This window comes from Lemur catta, chromosome 12 (assembly GCF_020740605.2).
Source record: "Lemur catta isolate mLemCat1 chromosome 12, mLemCat1.pri, whole genome shotgun sequence".
Classification (NCBI taxonomy): domain Eukaryota; kingdom Metazoa; phylum Chordata; class Mammalia; order Primates; family Lemuridae; genus Lemur; species Lemur catta.
In genome coordinates, this window is record NC_059139.1 from 21,651,094 (window position 1) to 21,667,690 (window position 16,597).

The following is a 16,597-nucleotide window of genomic DNA, read 5'->3' on the forward strand; positions in this document are numbered from 1 at the left end:
GACACACGTGGCTCCAGCGTTCCTCCTTGCACACAGGGTCTGACGCACCAACACCTGGACTCCCACGGACAACATCACCTGGGAATTTCTACCCTCATCAATAACTCCCAGAAATTCCACTGTGCACCTCTGCAGTGGCTGGGGGCAGGGGACCTTCACTGTGGCATCCAGAACTGCTGGATACCTGGGGTGTTTGGGAGACCTGGGGTGTTTGTAGAAAACCCGGGTCCCCCTTTCTTCAGCTCTATGTGATTGTTGGCTGGTTTCTCAGCATCACCAAGCCCCTTTTTCCTAATCAGACAAATGGGAATAACACTCCTTCCCCTCCAGCTCCCCAGGTGCACAGGGGTTGAGAGTGAGGTGGAGGGGAGGGCTGGGCTGGGCACGCTTGCTCCAGACTGTAGTTATGACTGGTGGGGCATTTCAGTGCTGCTGTTTTGAGAACACTTATCTTCCAGCTCTGCTCTACACATGCCCACCAAATCCACCCTGGCCTTCAGGTTAGTCTGGATGTTGCCCAGGGCAGAGGTTCAAATGACAACACACCTCCTGTTCCTCCTCGCGGTGGTACTCAGCAATGAGGTTAAAGGGCACGGTGTACAGGGTGCTGGACATTACACCAAACAGGGAGCACAGGACCAGGGTAGAGTAGACATTCGGGAAGAGCCCGATAAATCCTGTCCCCAGGCCAAACAGCAAATATCCCAAGAAGTAAAGACCCTTTAATCCAATGTATGATCCTATTGCTTTCTGCAAGTCTGTGGGGAGAAGAGAGGGAGATATTAGAGCCGGCAGTGCCTCACAACATTTAATAATTTCAGACAACCCTTTCTGTTTAAGATTCACTTTTTTAGGAGATTTCCTTTGATACTGAGTCAGGAACAAAAGAACCTCCTTATCTGTGGATTGAAAACAGCTGGCTTTTGGAATCCTTTGCATAAAGGACAGCTTAAAATTGCCTTGCTAGGCTGACTCTCTTTTCTACCAAGAAGGACCTGGCCCTGTTTAGCAGACAGCCAGGTAGCAAAAAGACACAAAAGAGGCAATAGAAAAGCCCACCTTGGCTATGGGACCCCAGGGGCTGCAAGACATGGGAGAAAAGTGAGGGTTATGCTAACGCAGAGGGGCTCTGGCCCAACAGGACCAAAATAATTACACAGGCCTGTCGTGGCCCTACCACCCAAACTCAGGTTGTGGAAAATGAAAACAACCAGATCTGGCAGAATGATCCAAGTCACTCACCGTTTCTCAGCCCCCATCAGAATGTAGTGCACACTTCTAAGAAGGAGCTAAAGGATATGCAATTACCTAAAGATACTTTCCCAGGCTGGTAAGGGGCCCCCACAGCACGTGGCCCCTCGCCAGCTGGTTCCCTCACTCTCGGTGAACAAGCTCCTTAACTGCTCCTCATCGCAGCTTCCTCAACTGAAAACTGGGAATGGTAAGATCCTCCTTCGGGGTTGTTGTCAGGACCAAATGAGATGAAATGCCTGTGAAAGCACCCAGCCCAATGCCAGCACACAGAAGGCATCCAAATAACGTGGGTATTGCTGTTTCAACACAGGCTGGGCTGAAGACGGCTGGCTCTTCCCCTCCCAGCCGGTAAACTTGGCTTGATTATACAAGTATAGTGGTAGAGCTGATTTTTAAAAAATGAAAAATTCTGTTATAAAACATTTTACGATGTTTTCCACAATGGTAAGGAAAATCCCCTAAAATCTTTCATCTTCTTTTTAAATCAGAATGTTTTTAATCTACACATTCTTTATCTCTCCCCTGCCCCATTCTACTGGAACACGTGAACTGGGGGAATAAATGATAGATACTTGAAAGATGCCTATCCAAGAATGAAACTTGCCATATCTCCATTCAAATAATTATTGGTCTTAGTACCTTTGAATCAACTATGAAATTAACACTGTCTCAGGTCATCTGATGGAAGACAAAGCTCTGGAAATGACAAGCGGGCAACATTGCTTCCTCTATTAAATTTATCCCATTACTGGAGGGCCGCTGTTGAGGTGGAGAATGAAAGCAGCGTAAAGCTAGGTCAGTTTCTGCTTTCAGAAAACGTAATCTAAGGTGTCTCAGTACTTAACCGACACCATCAGTACTCCTTAGGGAAATGCTCTTATCCAAGTGTGTAGGCCACTGAGAAGAAGGCAAAGAAGGATAAAGAGATATTTGGAAACCTAAGAAACTTTAGTACAAAGACTGAATGTCTGACAAAGAGTGCTTTATTCATGAAGAGCAATCAATAAATTTCAGGGCCGAGCTTGCCTTGCCCTCTGACAGGTCTGATGCTCAGCGGTGGTCACATCCTCACAAATGTTTCTCTTCAGGACTGGAGGGAGATGACAGGTGTAAGCACTGGCTATGACATGAACAATTGTCTGTATCCCCATACTCGGCATCGCTATTCGCATGGGCGTGCGTGTGCTCGCTATGCAAAAGGAGCTTGGGCACAAGTCCCCATGACTATCCTCCACTCCAGCAGCCAGATCGTCCTGCCAAGCTCCAAGTGGACAGAAACTTGGGATCGGCACCTGCTGTTGTGTGATGAGCCCAAAATAGACGGTAATAGAGTGAGCTCTGGAAGTGAAGGAAATGACTGATTCTGCCTAGGGTGGGTTAGGGTACAGGGGGAAAACTTGAACGATTTCACTGCGGAAGTAAAATTATTCTGGGTCTAAGAGCATGACTAGGAGCTGTCTAGGTGGGAAAGTAGAAAGAGGTAGAAGAGGAAACTAAAAGCAGTAGCAAATACACAGAGATGAGAAAGTCTGTAGTGGTCATCCATCGGGGGTAGTTAATTGGTGTGGGAGTGAGAGAGGCCAAAGTGTGAACTAGGCCAAGCTGTGAAAAGCCTTGAACGCCAAGCTCAGGACTTTGACTTTATCCTGGGGACATGCAGACATAGTGCCTGAAGGTCTTGGAGCAGGACCAGTTGGTATTTTATAAATAAAATTGTGGTTCAAATTCACAATGGTAGGGATCCTGTAGATTTACATATTAATATAACTTTGGAAAACTATTTAAATTATAATTTATTTTGTACACAGAGCTTTTAACTAGAAAGGGCCTAAAAATAACATGCTTCTTAATTTTGAAATGCCATGAAATTCATGCACGAACTCTAACTAGACTAATAGAACATTACCTAGTAGGGGTTTTTTGATGAAAAAAAATTAAAATTGACACAAAATTAAAATACTAATTATGTGTGGAACAATGTATTCCTGTCACAAGAATGAGGATAGTAGTAAACTGTCCCCTCACTCCTTACAATCACAAAGGAATGGAATGGATAATTTATTAGACCCTTTTGGTCTAACACTCTTTGATTTCTATTTTAAGTGCTGGAAATCATCCCCCTGGAATTTTCTTAGCTCACACTCTTGAGGGTAAGAAAGGAGTTTGCTAAAGAAATGTAAGCTTTGAGCTACCACTTGATTATCGTAAATTTTAGAATAATGAATTTTACGGTCACATGATTTGGGGAATCATGAACTTCTTATGTGTTTATATTAGGTCCTCTTTTTCCAACAGTGTTAAATTTTCAAGAGATCTTGAAGCAGGTTTCCTGCTGTGCTATGGGTAGGTGAAGTGTAGGACGGAGCCCTTGTATAAATTCACCCTTTTCCCCCAAGGGAAGCGCACTTCAGGGACAGAGTGCCTGCCCCCGAGAGTAGTAACAGGGCACCTCCCCAACCTGGGCTGTGCCCCTGCTGTCCCTACACCTGCCTAAGGCCCAGAGCCCTGAGTTGGGGGTCAGCTCTTCCTCACAACCCTGGATGAGCAGAGCTCCTTATTACTAGGAGCCAAATTTCCACTGCAAGCAGGGGAATTGCATACATTTTTCAGGCCAGATTTTTCACTTAATTCAGCGTCCACGAAGCTGGGAGATTTCCATACACGTTAGCAAAGGAAGCACAACAGGAGCCCGTGCGACGCTCTGGAGCTGTAGCACGTCAGCTTGGGCTTATTGAAAATCAGAAGCAGAAATCGCTGTGTTCAGTGTCCCCACGGCTGAGACTTAGGTACTCTGGGGGTTAAGCGGCGTAAGACCCCATGGAAAGCTGGCACCTGAGAAGAAAAACTAGTTCTTTTCAATCCTGGGACAGTGTTCCTGTAACATACCACCCTGCATATCTGAGCTAGGGTCATTTTACATGGTCATTTTGTCACCTATCATATAATTAACCATTCTTATTTTGTGTCATCTACAAGCCTGATAAGCATATCTGAAACGCCACCAGTGAAATTGCTCCAATAGAACATGGACCTGCTGGGACTCTATTCCTCATTTACCCAACACTTCATTTTGTTTACAAGATTCCGTTTTATTTTCCAGAAACCTTGATCAGGAACCCACTGATTCCAAGTATAAAAAAAAAAAAATCACTGAGGAAAATGGCACTTAAAATTCACTATGAAAAAGGATACTTCATGGGGCCCTTTCTAAAGGAATAGTTTTTCCTGACCTCCGTATGTTTATCAAGAATCTGGTATTTTAAAAAGCAGAAAATATTAATAAATATAGAAATATCCAATCCAAGTTCTGCTATTCCAGAGGCCTTTAGAAGACACTGTTAGGAGAGGGAGACTTACAAGAGTAAAATGAGGAGAACATGGAGTTGATGCACAAGCCCCAGCACCCAACCTCGACCCCTCTTTCATACATGAGGAACTCTGTGGAGTTGTGTGCGCCGTAAGGATCCCCGTGGTACACAATCTGAAAGAGAGGTTTGGGGCTGTTAGGGTACAAATGCAGTGTGGTAGGAACTACTGCTCATGCACTCTGCTTCTCCACCCTTGGGGAGCAAATGTCCCTGCCTGAAGGGCCCTTTCTAGGGCACAGAACTCATTCTGTCATGACCAAGCCACCCCTTCCATCCTATCACACCTCCATTCGGGGACGAGCAGGAAGTCTAATGCCTACTGCTTCAAGTTCAAACAACACAACTCTCCCCTGGATCCTTAACATCCCTCCTTCCTCCTAACATCTGGCCCCACTTGACTTAGGCAACCCTGCCACCCATCTTCTGGTACAGCCAACTGGCTTCTGACTCATCTCCACACATACCATTCCTATTCCTGCTTGGAATGCTTTCTCCTTCTTCTGTATCTCTCCAACTCCTACTCATCCTTCAAAGCCCAGACCATACTGTGCCTCCTTTCTTTGAAGCCTTCCCTGATCACTACAGCTCATGCTGATTTTTCCCTATTTGTTAGGTTAAGAGCAGGAGGCTCCATAGTGTCCTCTAGTTGTCCAGGGTGTAGTAGTGTGTTTCTAGAACCTGCAAGCCAGTTTCTTGACAGTACTCTTTACTACACTCTAACTGTGCCCATCCTAGAGGTTAGCCTAAAAGAAGCTCAACAGGTGGCGATGGAGAGGTTGATGTGTGAGTCAGTGAGTGTGTACACAGACAGTTCATCACCTGGCCCATAAAATCTGTGAAGAAGAGCATGTTGGACAGGAAGGCGGTCCATCCAATGAGGTGGCTGATGCAAAGGTAGCGGTAGTGGGGAGGCATGCTCACCAGTGCCCTCAGCAGTGACTTCATGGTCATCCGCCTACGAGTCTGGAGCAAAACATGAAACAGTGGTATGACCTTCAGTGCAGACACTCTGCCAGCTCTGGCAGCCAGAGCACACACCCATGCTACATATCTGTCAGTCAGCTGTCTTTTCCCAGGCATAGCTCTAGGTTTCCATGGAGTAGACTCATGGGAGGTATTCTGTTAAGACATGTGTGGCTGCTTCACAGTTTCAAGCCCAGAATGGGGCTTTGATACCCTAAAGGCAAAGGGACTGGGAATGATGCTAGCGTGGGGCAAGATACAAGCGATATCTAGCATCCTATCTTTGAATGACAGAACTGCTGCACGAGGACAAAGTTCACAGACCTAAGCCAGGCCTTAGGTGATTGTAATTCTTAGATTTCTTGATCTGAGAACATGGTAGGCCGAATCCAGGATGGCTGTCATGATGTCTGTCCCCTGATGTCACTTCCGCAATTATATCCTACATAGCAAAGGGATTCTGCAGCTATAATTAAGTTTACTAATCAGTCGACTTTGAGTTAATCCAAAGAGATATTACATGGGTAACCCTAACCCAATATCTAAGCCCTTGAAAAGCAGAGAGTTTTCCCCAGCTGGTAGTGGATAGGGAAGTCAGAGTGATTCAAAGCACAGGGATTGCTGGGTTTGAATGTGGAGGAAGCCACCTGGAAAGGACCTGAGAGTGGCCTTTAGGGGCTGAGAGCAACTCCTGGCCAATAGTCAGCAGGAAAGCAGGGACTTCAGCCTTACCACCACAAGGAGCTGGATTCTGCCAACAACCTGAATGAACTTGGAGGCAGACTTCCGTGAGAACGCAGCTCTGCCGACACCTCGATTTCAACATGGTGAGACCCTGAGCAGAGAGCCCAGTGGAGCCCACCCAGACTTCTGCTCTCAGAACTTGAGATAACAAATGGATGTTGTTTAAAGCTGCTAGTTTTGTGATAATTTTTTACGCAGAAATAGAAAATTAATACAGAAAGCCATCAGAATACAGAAGCTCCCTGTTCTCGGCCAGCTACCTCCTCCTAGGTTATCTCTCTGGATCCTGCCAATAGCTGACACATGTTAATGAGCCCTATGTTAAGTCAGAAGTGAGAACAATGTAGAACTTAAATATATACACTTACATATACACCTATACACACACAGACTCACACATAAATATAAATGCATAAGCCCCATATTCTTTAAATTAGATTTAAATTATGTTAAAACTAGAGGCTACAATTTTTGGGTTTCAGAAACCTGGAGAAAATCAGAAACTTTAAGCTATTAACATTCTGTTTTGAAATACAAAGAATGAAACAGCCTTTAGCATCTTGTCATATGAGAGAAGAATAAAACCTTAGGAATATTAATCAGTCAGCTGCCCTAAAGATCCTTAGACTATAAACATTGACCTGGTGGGGTAATGGGTCTTTCTTGTCAGATTTTTATTTATTCTGAATCTTGACATCATGAAATTGAGTCCTGGCTCATTTATTTATAAGACAGTCTGCTGAGATTTTCAATAACTAGAACAGCATATTGTTTTATAACTCTTAAACCTTATATGATAATGCTTTTTACTTCTTTGCTGTAGAAAATTATATTTACTCATTTTAGTTTTGTTGGATAAGTCAATTCTTAAAACTTCATCAGTCTTTTACTATGTAACCCACTGACTATAGACTGTACTGATTTTCTTATACTTAATCAATATTAAAAAACTATAGACATTCCCTTGGAGGTAGGAAAAGCAACTGTTCTGCATAGAATATGGGACCTGTCAAAATAAGTGATGATTATAACAGAAATGTAGCACAGAATTACTACTTTTTCTTCCAGGAAGAAGCAGCTAAAGGTACAGCCCAGGGAGCAAAGTCTGGTTTTCATGCCACAAACTAAGTGATTCATATTCACTTTCCTTCTCCTCTTTCCAAAAAATGCACAGTTGAGGAAGTGAATCTGGCCAGTAAGGATTCAGCTTCATTCAAAATATTAATTTATGCTTGTGATTCATACATAATTTTCAGACTGCTTTCATTGTTAACCTAATTTCTCCTTTCTCCCAAAAATAGATACAAGCTTTTAAAATGTGCCTAGGATTTCTATGAAAGCCAAGAATGTAAATATTCAAAGCCCCTTTGGATATTTTAAATTTCAGAATGAAAATTCAGCTGGTATCTTGTTCCTGACTCATCAATTCCCTTGGTAAATCCCTTTCAATGGTTCCAAGCCCCTGGGAGTTACTTTACTGGATTTACTTAGCACCACTGTCAGCTGGAGATTGGGTGGTTATGGATTTATAAGAGAAAAAGGCAGAGTCATGGGGGTGGAGGAAGAGAACTTCACAAAAATATTCTCAGAAGGAGACTATTTCAATGCTGGAGGGAGCAACTGAAGGCATGGAAGAATTGGAGGTAGATTTTATGGGATCCGGTTTGAACCCTGAAATAATTCAGGCCTCTTGCCATTAAAAAGAAAAATCTCAGTTCTCAAATTGCACAGCCACCCTTATTTTGGAAAGCGATGACTTTGACAAACAATGACAGGCCTTGCAGCCTTGGACCTGGCCCTGACAAAGTGCAAACTTTCATTGCTTAGCTGGAGACCGCCCAAAGATGCACATTTGAAAGAGAAGTGCTGGGTGCTTGGCTTTGAGCCTAAGATATGTTATTCTGTTCTTTATTCGTATTTTATTTTGTTTTTAAAACCAAATAACAAAACCATTCGGAGCCTACAGTGTTGTGTATGTAGCACATGCTAGAAAGTTAGTTGCAGTTGATGTATTTATTTTCTTACTGTTGTGGAGGGTTTTGTGCCTTTTAAAAGGCTTCCACTCACTTGATTTCATTTGATCCTCACAACAGCCTCTGAGTGGATGAGACAAGCCACGCTGGGTGACACCTGGAGGGAAGTCACAGTCTATCAAAGGGGCAGTCATAGAGGCAGGTCATCTGTCAGGGTAATATGTACGTATCTGTAGTAAAACCCCTCCTTGTTTTGTTCCTTAAGCTGTCACATTATTTTTTCTTTATTCTCATTAATTTTTCATTATTTCATTTTTTAAAAGTCTTTGTCTATTATAGAAATGTTGGATATACTACTGCAGGGTTTAAAAATAGAAAACTAAAAGCTTCTATTAGTCTATCACCCAGACTTCTCATTTTTGGTAGATTTCCTTTCTATTTTTTCTCCATATGTGCAGCTTTTTTCCCAAAATGGAGATTGTTTTATGTATATATATGTGTGTTTTACCTGAAAAGTTAAGAAAAAATCTTCAAAAACACATTTTTTTTAATGATTTTAACATATGGACATTCCATGATTCTTCTGCTGCCCTGCAGAATTGCACCGCAAGAGGGCTCCAGGCCAACCTGAGTCTCAGAGTTGTGATTTGTTTGTGAAGGAGGGAAGGGAGTGTGGGTATTTCCCCTAGGCAGCCTGGGGAAAGGTCTCAGAAGACCTAAATTCTCCTATTTTCTCTATTTGTGGTGTGATAAAGATAAAATGAAGATTTCCTCCCAATGGCCTCTTAGTTCTTCCTTGCAACAGTTATAAAAAAAACACTGCACTCATCCTTAAATAGGAGCTACTGGTGGAATCCGATGAATAAAAGATTATTCTCTTCCATTGTATTGTCTTCCATTGTGGCACAGGGAGGGCAGGCTGGTATACTGCTGCAACTCCACTCCCAGGCCAGGCGGTTGTGTTCATAGTGCTAACGGAAAAAAGCCCAAACTCTGTAAAATAATTTAAAGAGGTTTATTCTGAGCTGAGCACATGTTTTCAAGAGGTTGTGAGAAAATGTGCTAGAGGTAGCTGTGTTACAGTTTGGTTTTGTATATTCATGGAGATAAGAATTACACGTAAGATCATAAGTCAATAACGTGGAAGGTGTACATTGGTTTGGTCCAAAAGGTGGGGTTATAGGTAGGTTTAAAGATTCTTTGATTTGTAATTGGTTAAAGACAGGAAGCTTTCCCAGCATTTACCAAAACTCAAATGATCTATTAAGTGAATTGATGGCCTACAGGTGTGGTTTACACTTTGTCTTGCAGGGCTTTAGGTCTTATTAATCTTATTGTTATAAAGAGTAACCCCAAAAGGGAGGGGGCATCCCTACTCCTCAAGGTGGGCAACTCAGCTTTAAGGTTTTTCTGGGGTGCCCTTGGTCAGGAGGGAATCTATTTATTCAGCTAGGGTGCTTAAGATTTTATTTCAATTCAAAATAGAGTGAGGCCTCCTTTCAGTAGACCCTACTTAAGTAAGCATTTTGCCAATTCAAACACAAGCAATGTTGAAGTTTACTTTTGAATTAATTTTGAAAAAGTGCTGAGCAAATAAATAGAGCAAACAATACTTAAGGGAGCCCTTAACCTTGAGAAAACTGTTCACAGACTTTAATAACTAGCAGCTAAGACTTGTTGCTTTTATTCATATACATAATTGAATAAAAGGAAATGAAGTTTCCTACTGACTATGAGTAGCAAAAATATTTCCTTAAAACACCACTGAAAGAAAGTACAGTTTTCGAATTTTATAAACCACTTAGCTAAATGCAATGTGATATCCTATATTGAATTCTGGAACCGAAAAAGGACATTAGTGGAGAGACTGATGAAATCCAAATAAGTCTGCTGTTTATTTAATAGTATTTTACCAGTCTTAATTTCTTAGTTTTGACAAATGTGTGTGGTTATGTAAGACGTTAACATTAGGCGGAAGCTGGGGAAGGGTACACAGGAACTTTCCTATCATTGTAACTGTTTTGTAAATCTAAAATGGAAACATTTATTAAGAAAGTAAAACAATACGTAGTCACACTTTGCTAAACAATAACTCTGCGGGGCGGGGCAGGGGCAGGGTCTGTGGTGTTCGCTGCAGTCTCCTGGTGCTCAGCACTGGGCCTAGCAGGGGTAATTAATAGTCACTGAAGGAATAAATGAATGAACCATGCATACAGTGTGACTTATTCTGATCATTCTTATTATGCACCCGAATAAATTCCAGCAAGAGCCATGACCATTTTTGCTCCATTCATTCAATAAACAAGTGATGGAATATTTGTTGCCAGCTTCCTGCATAACAGTTATTGAGGTAAATGTCACGGATGGGAAAGGACGTCTGCCCCCAGGGAGTTTGCCACCATCTAGTGGGGAAGACACAGACGAGTTAGCAAACTCGCATAGGTGTGTAATGGCTCCAACACAGGACAGGAGCCCGGCATTAGGGGGCCAGGGCAGGCAATACAGAGTCCTCAGATATGGTTAGGGATTCCCTAGGAGGGCAATACAGGGAGGGTATGAAGATAATAGAACCGCATTCATTTGAAAATGTTTGGTAATCCATCTTTTCCATCATTTTTAATTATTAAAAATGCACTGTCCAAATCCTGTCTTCCCCAGCACACCAAATTTGCCTAGATTTTAATTCTGAATTTGTGATTCTTTATAAAAGAAAGTAGACTTATGCAATACCTCCTATTTGGAAATCACTGAGCCAAGTGTTTTCACCGGCAATATTATATTTAACACTTAAAAATCTTCTATAAGGGAGATAGTAATTATCCTCAATCTACAGATGAAAAAACTGAGCTCAACTGGGTTAATTTACTGAAGGTTGCACAGCCACCAGGATGAGGTGATAGTGAGCCATCAAAGACTAATGACCTCCAATAGCTGTTCTCCCTTTTTTTATGAGTCATGGAAGTTTTAGTTGGGTGTATGGCTTTCAACTCAAGGCTCTATTCCCTATGCTACCCGCAGTTTGGTGTGGCCATGTGGCTAAATTTTTTTAGCCCATTGCCTAAGTAAACAGAAGTGATGTTTGTAACTTTTGAGTTGTGTCCCTAAAGGGTAGGAGCATGTTCTTGCCTTTCCTCTTTCCTGCTGGCAGAGACGTAGACTTAACAGTGATAACTGGAGAAGCCATCTTGGACCTCAAAATGAAAGCTCCGTGTTCAAAATGCAGAGCGATGAAAGAGAAGGGGTCTGAGTCCTTGTGGAATCATTAGTTCCGCAGCCCAGAAGCAGCCATTTGGACCTTTACAGGAGAAGAGAAATGAGCTTCTAGCTTGTATAAGCCATTGCTGTTTGGGATCTCCTGTATCCTAACTCATTCAGGAGCCATGCTGGGGACTCTGACCTGATTATTCCAAAGCTCTTGCCCCTTCACTAGCAGACACTTTTCGTAGTTCCTGGCAACTTTTATCTCTTCTATACTCACTCACTGGCTCCCCCAGATTTTTGCCAGTTTTCCCTCTAACCCCTTTACAACTAACTTGGCTTCCAAACTACAAATCTCCTAAACAACTTGCTGCATTTGGAAGCAACCTCCTAATCACCAAATCCACGGGATTCTCGCAGTCTTCGTACTGTCCAGCTCTTTACTGACCACCCCCTCCACCTGACCTTCGCAGCCACACACCCCATCCTCCTTTGACCTCCCTTGACTCAGTCGCTGGCACTTCTCCTTCCTCCCATATTGTCTCTTTCTACTTCTCCTTGGAAATTTCAATCACCTCCCCTGGTTTAGGTGTCATCTTTGAATCTCTCATTGCACTGACTCCCTTGAGCTTAAAACTTACCTTTCTTCCTACTTCGAGGCATGTCCACCTGGTGTTCCTTCCACTCGCAGCAGAAATAAACTCATTGATGCCTCCATTTTGCAGCTTCTCTGCCTATGACCCGTCGCCCTGTCCTCTGCGTTACCTCCCAAATGCCGCTGCTGCTTCACCTCTCTTTTATTCTCATTGCCACTTCCCTGACCCAGGCCCATTATCATTATACTTCTTATCTGGGGACATTACGATACCCTCCTGGGTATCTCTGTGCCTCCTACAGTCAGCAGCCAGATTAGTATTTAAAAAAAAAAACAAAAAAAAAAACCAGGAGTCCTCTGTTCCACTAGTTTTGATGGACTGCAGTCATCTACCTAATAAAGTTTCAGTTTCTATGCTGGCATAAAGTTTTTCTAACTATATTTCTAACTTTACAAACTCTAGGATCGACTATACCACTTACGCATCCTCCAAACATGCTTCATATCTTCTTTTTTTAAAAAAATTTTTTTTATATCTATGGCTTGCTGATGCCCTTCTCTCTATCAGGAATATTCTTCCCCTAAATCTCTATTTACTCAAATCCTAAGCATCACTCAAAGTACAACTCAAAGGTGATCTCTTCCATGAAGTCTTCCTCTGCTTTGCTTATGTACAACCTTTCCCACTTGTGAAAACTAATAGCAATCGTTATCATGCCGCGTGTGGCCACCTGGAAACCTGTGCCATTTGGATCCCCTGCTGGAGAAAGCACAGCTGGCTGACGGCCCCAGCTGCTGCCTCTCTGGATCCACCACCCCTTCCTGCCAAGGCTACCTTTCCCTGCTGTTCCCAGGCAGGGACTAGGCAAGACAGGGGCACTAGTGCTAGCCCGTTCCTATAAGACTTGGCACTTCCTTAAGGGGCAACTTTGGCTGGAGGACTCCCTCTTGTCCAGGCTGAAACCTTCCTAGAACTGCACTGCATCTGGGAGGCTTCCCGCCACATGCTCCTTCCTTTCCCTTCTTTCACAGGCATTTGACCTGCATCACAATATGAAGATGTCCCCTGCCTATTTCTGTGTCATCCCTTGTTATCCTTCATGCTGTTTGTCCCAATAAATCTCTTGCATGTCAAATGTTGTCTTGGTGCCTGCTTTTTAGAAGATCTAAACTGACATATCGCTTTTACAGCATTTACCATGTTCCACCTCGGATTATAAGTAATGGCTATTAATCCATGGGCACAGGGACTGGATGTTAGTCAATTTTATGGTTCCCAAATACCTAGTTCAGTGCTTTGCAAAAACTCAGTACCCAAAGGTGTTTAATGAATAATAATTATAAAATGCTTATATACTTATGTAAAGTTTAAAAAAACACCTTTACAAGCTTTATCTTAGCTGAACATTCTAATAATCCTAAAAAATAGACTGGCCAAGCCAACAAGAGAAGTCAGCTTAAAGGGGAGATGAGATTCACTGAGCTTGTTTGAAAGTTGTTAAGAGGTCAGATTGTGTTCCCCGTTTGTGCTTAGAGCAGCCAGCATTTTGTCAGGCTATGTGATAACAACACTTAACTATGAGGTGGGAAACACTCTAAGCAACTTCACATGGATTATCCCATGTAACCCGCACAAAACCCCTGTAGGCAGATGGAATTATTTTCTCCTTTAATAGAAATGTAAATGCCCAAGCTCTTACATTCCACAGGTGCTAGAGCCAGGATTTGAACACCCATGCTCTTAATCTTTAGTCTATCCTACAGCAAGTAACTGGTAGTGATTTGTTGAAGGAGTAACACAGGTCAACAGCTAGAGGAACCAAGATTTGAACCCAGGTTTTCTACAACCTCTTTGCCAATAAGGGAATCCTTTGTATTATACTATATCTCTGAGGTGTTGGCATTCAAACTCAGCTTGAAGGAGGATACAATTGTTTCATCAAGTTGTCCAGTGGAACGTTCTACAATCATGGGCATGTTCTATATCCACACTGTCTTACACAGTAGCTACTAGCCCAATGGGGCCATTGCGCATTTGAAATGTGGCTAATGCAACTAAGAAACAGAAGTTTTCATTTTATTTCATGTGAATTAATTTGAATTTAAATAGCCCCACGAGGTTAGTAGCTATTATATTGGTCAGCAAATTTCTAGTCTCTTCCCTGGCCATTTCTTCTGAACCTGGTCCCATTTCTCTGGCATTTAGTTGAGTTTTCTTTAAAATTTTAAGCTAACAAATTCATTGTACAGTTCACTGAAAATGGGCTAAAAGAAATATTCAATCAACTCACAATACACAAATTCAACATGTTCAACACAGTCACCAACCCAGCGATACTGCCATTTGGAGGAACAAATTTATAATTTATAATCCTAATCTAAGAGGATATTTCTTCTGGTCTGAGGATGGTTCCAGGCTTCTCTTATGATCTAACCTTTTACAGTTGATGTTAGTTTCCCTGGTCTGATGCTCTGAAAGGAGTAAGAGACAGCAGGACCAGAGGAAAATACAGACATTTTTTCTTTGAGGTGCAAAATTTTAATTCCAAAGGATAATAGCTATTAAAGGTGTGAGGATTCAATTAGACTCCACAAAACTTTTCACATCAAACAAGCAAACAAAACAAAGAAATTTAAGAAGAAGAAGAAGGAGGAGGAGGAGAAGAAAGAGCAAGAGTAAGAATAGTTTTCCCAAGTTAAAAAACAAAAAGAATCTGTATCTTTACCTGTTCAGCAGGATTTTGGGGTTTTTCTCCCTGAATTGCCAGCTCCGGATTTACAAAACCATTTTTAACTTTCTTGATAGAACCATACTCATACATTCCATCTGACAATACAAGGTCCTGGGGGACTTGCTGTGGGGGAATGTCCTTTGCAACATCTCTAAGTGGAGCTTCAGGGATGCTGCACAGATGAATAGTAAAACACAAAGTGAGCATCAAGGAAGAGAAGAAGAACATGACCTGGAATTCTGTGCCCAGCACTCTTCCCAGTTCCAGATGGGCCCAGTCTATGGCACCCAAAGTGTAACCCAGGGCACCTCCAAAACCTGGAAAGCAAGAAAGAGCTGTATTAGCATATTTAGCAAACTATCTTTGTTTCCCATCACACACACACCCTCCCCTTCAGTGGGAAAACTCCCTGAGGACTGCATGGGCAACCTGGATATGATTGAAGAGGCAATACAACAAGAGGCTGAGACACCCGCAGCCAGGTAGTGTAAGCTCAAGTCCTGGCTCTAGCATTTACTTGCTGTGACTTTGGGCTTCCTCGTCTATAACATAGGGGTAATAATAAAAGTGTAACCTACTAGCAGGTTCATGATTTGAAAACAGGAAGTGTTCAGAATCAATGTTTACTAAGTACTTACTAAGCACCAGACACATGGCAAGTTTTTAGTAAATATTGCCACCATCAGAGATACTGTGGCCTTTCCAATTGTACTTTCTATACTGCTTTTGAACTTAAATTCCAAAACCAATTTCTGACAGCAATAAAATTAAATTATTTGTATTGTAACGTATCTATTATTAATCTTCCTAGGGTGGTGCAAGTATGCAAAGATCAAACAGCCTCAAAAGATTTTCTGCTGTTAGAAGCTCAAGGTGCTTGTTCCCAGTTGATAGCTACAGAAATAACAAGAACAAAAATTTAAACATGAATTTTTTAAAAATCCTACTATCATCCCACAGGACTCCAACCTGAAGTCTTTTTAGCACTTGTTTTATCTGCTCATGCTTAAATACAGTGTTGCCGGAGGGACACTGAGGAGAGGTTCTCAAAATCAATGCCACACTAATGATCTAATATTTGAAATCCCATTTTGAGATTCTGTTTTAAAATACATATGTTCTTAGTATGGGTAAGACATTACACTACTCAGCACTAAAGTAGTAATTGTTCCTCAGATGTTACTTCTGGTATAGACATCAGTGACTTTTGATGAAGATGGGCATGTCTCATGGGAGACATCCCAAAGGGTGTCTACGGAATTAAGGAACTGAATGCCAAACAAAAGCTTATGTAGGGCTGATCCTCCTGTCAAAACGCTAAAAGTCAAACCCCCATCATGCCTTACCCAACACAAATTATCTACCTGAACAGATCAGCTTTCATTTTTGTTTCTCTTGTGTAAGTGAAGTCTCCATTTTATTTCTCAGGTAAAGACAATGTCCTCACAAACCAGGGAATCAAGGAAGAGAACAGAATTTAAGGAGTTCCTATCTCTAACCCCAAACACCTTAACTTATATCAACTCTGATCCCAAGAACACAAACCTGAATGCCAAGTACCATGAATCCTAATTATTCAGAATACTAGGAGAATGGATGATTTGGGTCATTTTACATTCTGGTTAGTTGCAATTTAACATAGAGACTATTTACAGATGACAAATATCTAATCACGGGATTACAAAAATAAAGCACCATTAGCATGCCTGAGTGTAAAAGTGTTTTTAGGCAGATTATAAGAAATTGTGACCAAGGGGGGAGCAATAAAGC

At 42.0% G+C, this 16,597-nt stretch overlaps 1 protein-coding gene across 1 annotated transcript in view; it reads right to left on the reverse strand.

The window, feature by feature from the left end:
- SLC45A2 (solute carrier family 45 member 2) overlaps window positions 1–16,597 on the reverse strand; it is a 34,463-nt gene that overhangs the window by 2,118 nt on the left and 15,748 nt on the right. The window contains exons 3-6 of the mRNA XM_045565807.1: window positions 14,822–15,144; window positions 5,442–5,585; window positions 4,612–4,735; window positions 547–758 (exon numbers count right to left, since the gene is read on the reverse strand). Of these exons, the coding sequence (XP_045421763.1) occupies window positions 547–758; window positions 4,612–4,735; window positions 5,442–5,585; window positions 14,822–15,144 (803 nt within the window). The remainder of the gene's footprint in view (window positions 1–546; window positions 759–4,611; window positions 4,736–5,441; window positions 5,586–14,821; window positions 15,145–16,597) is intronic.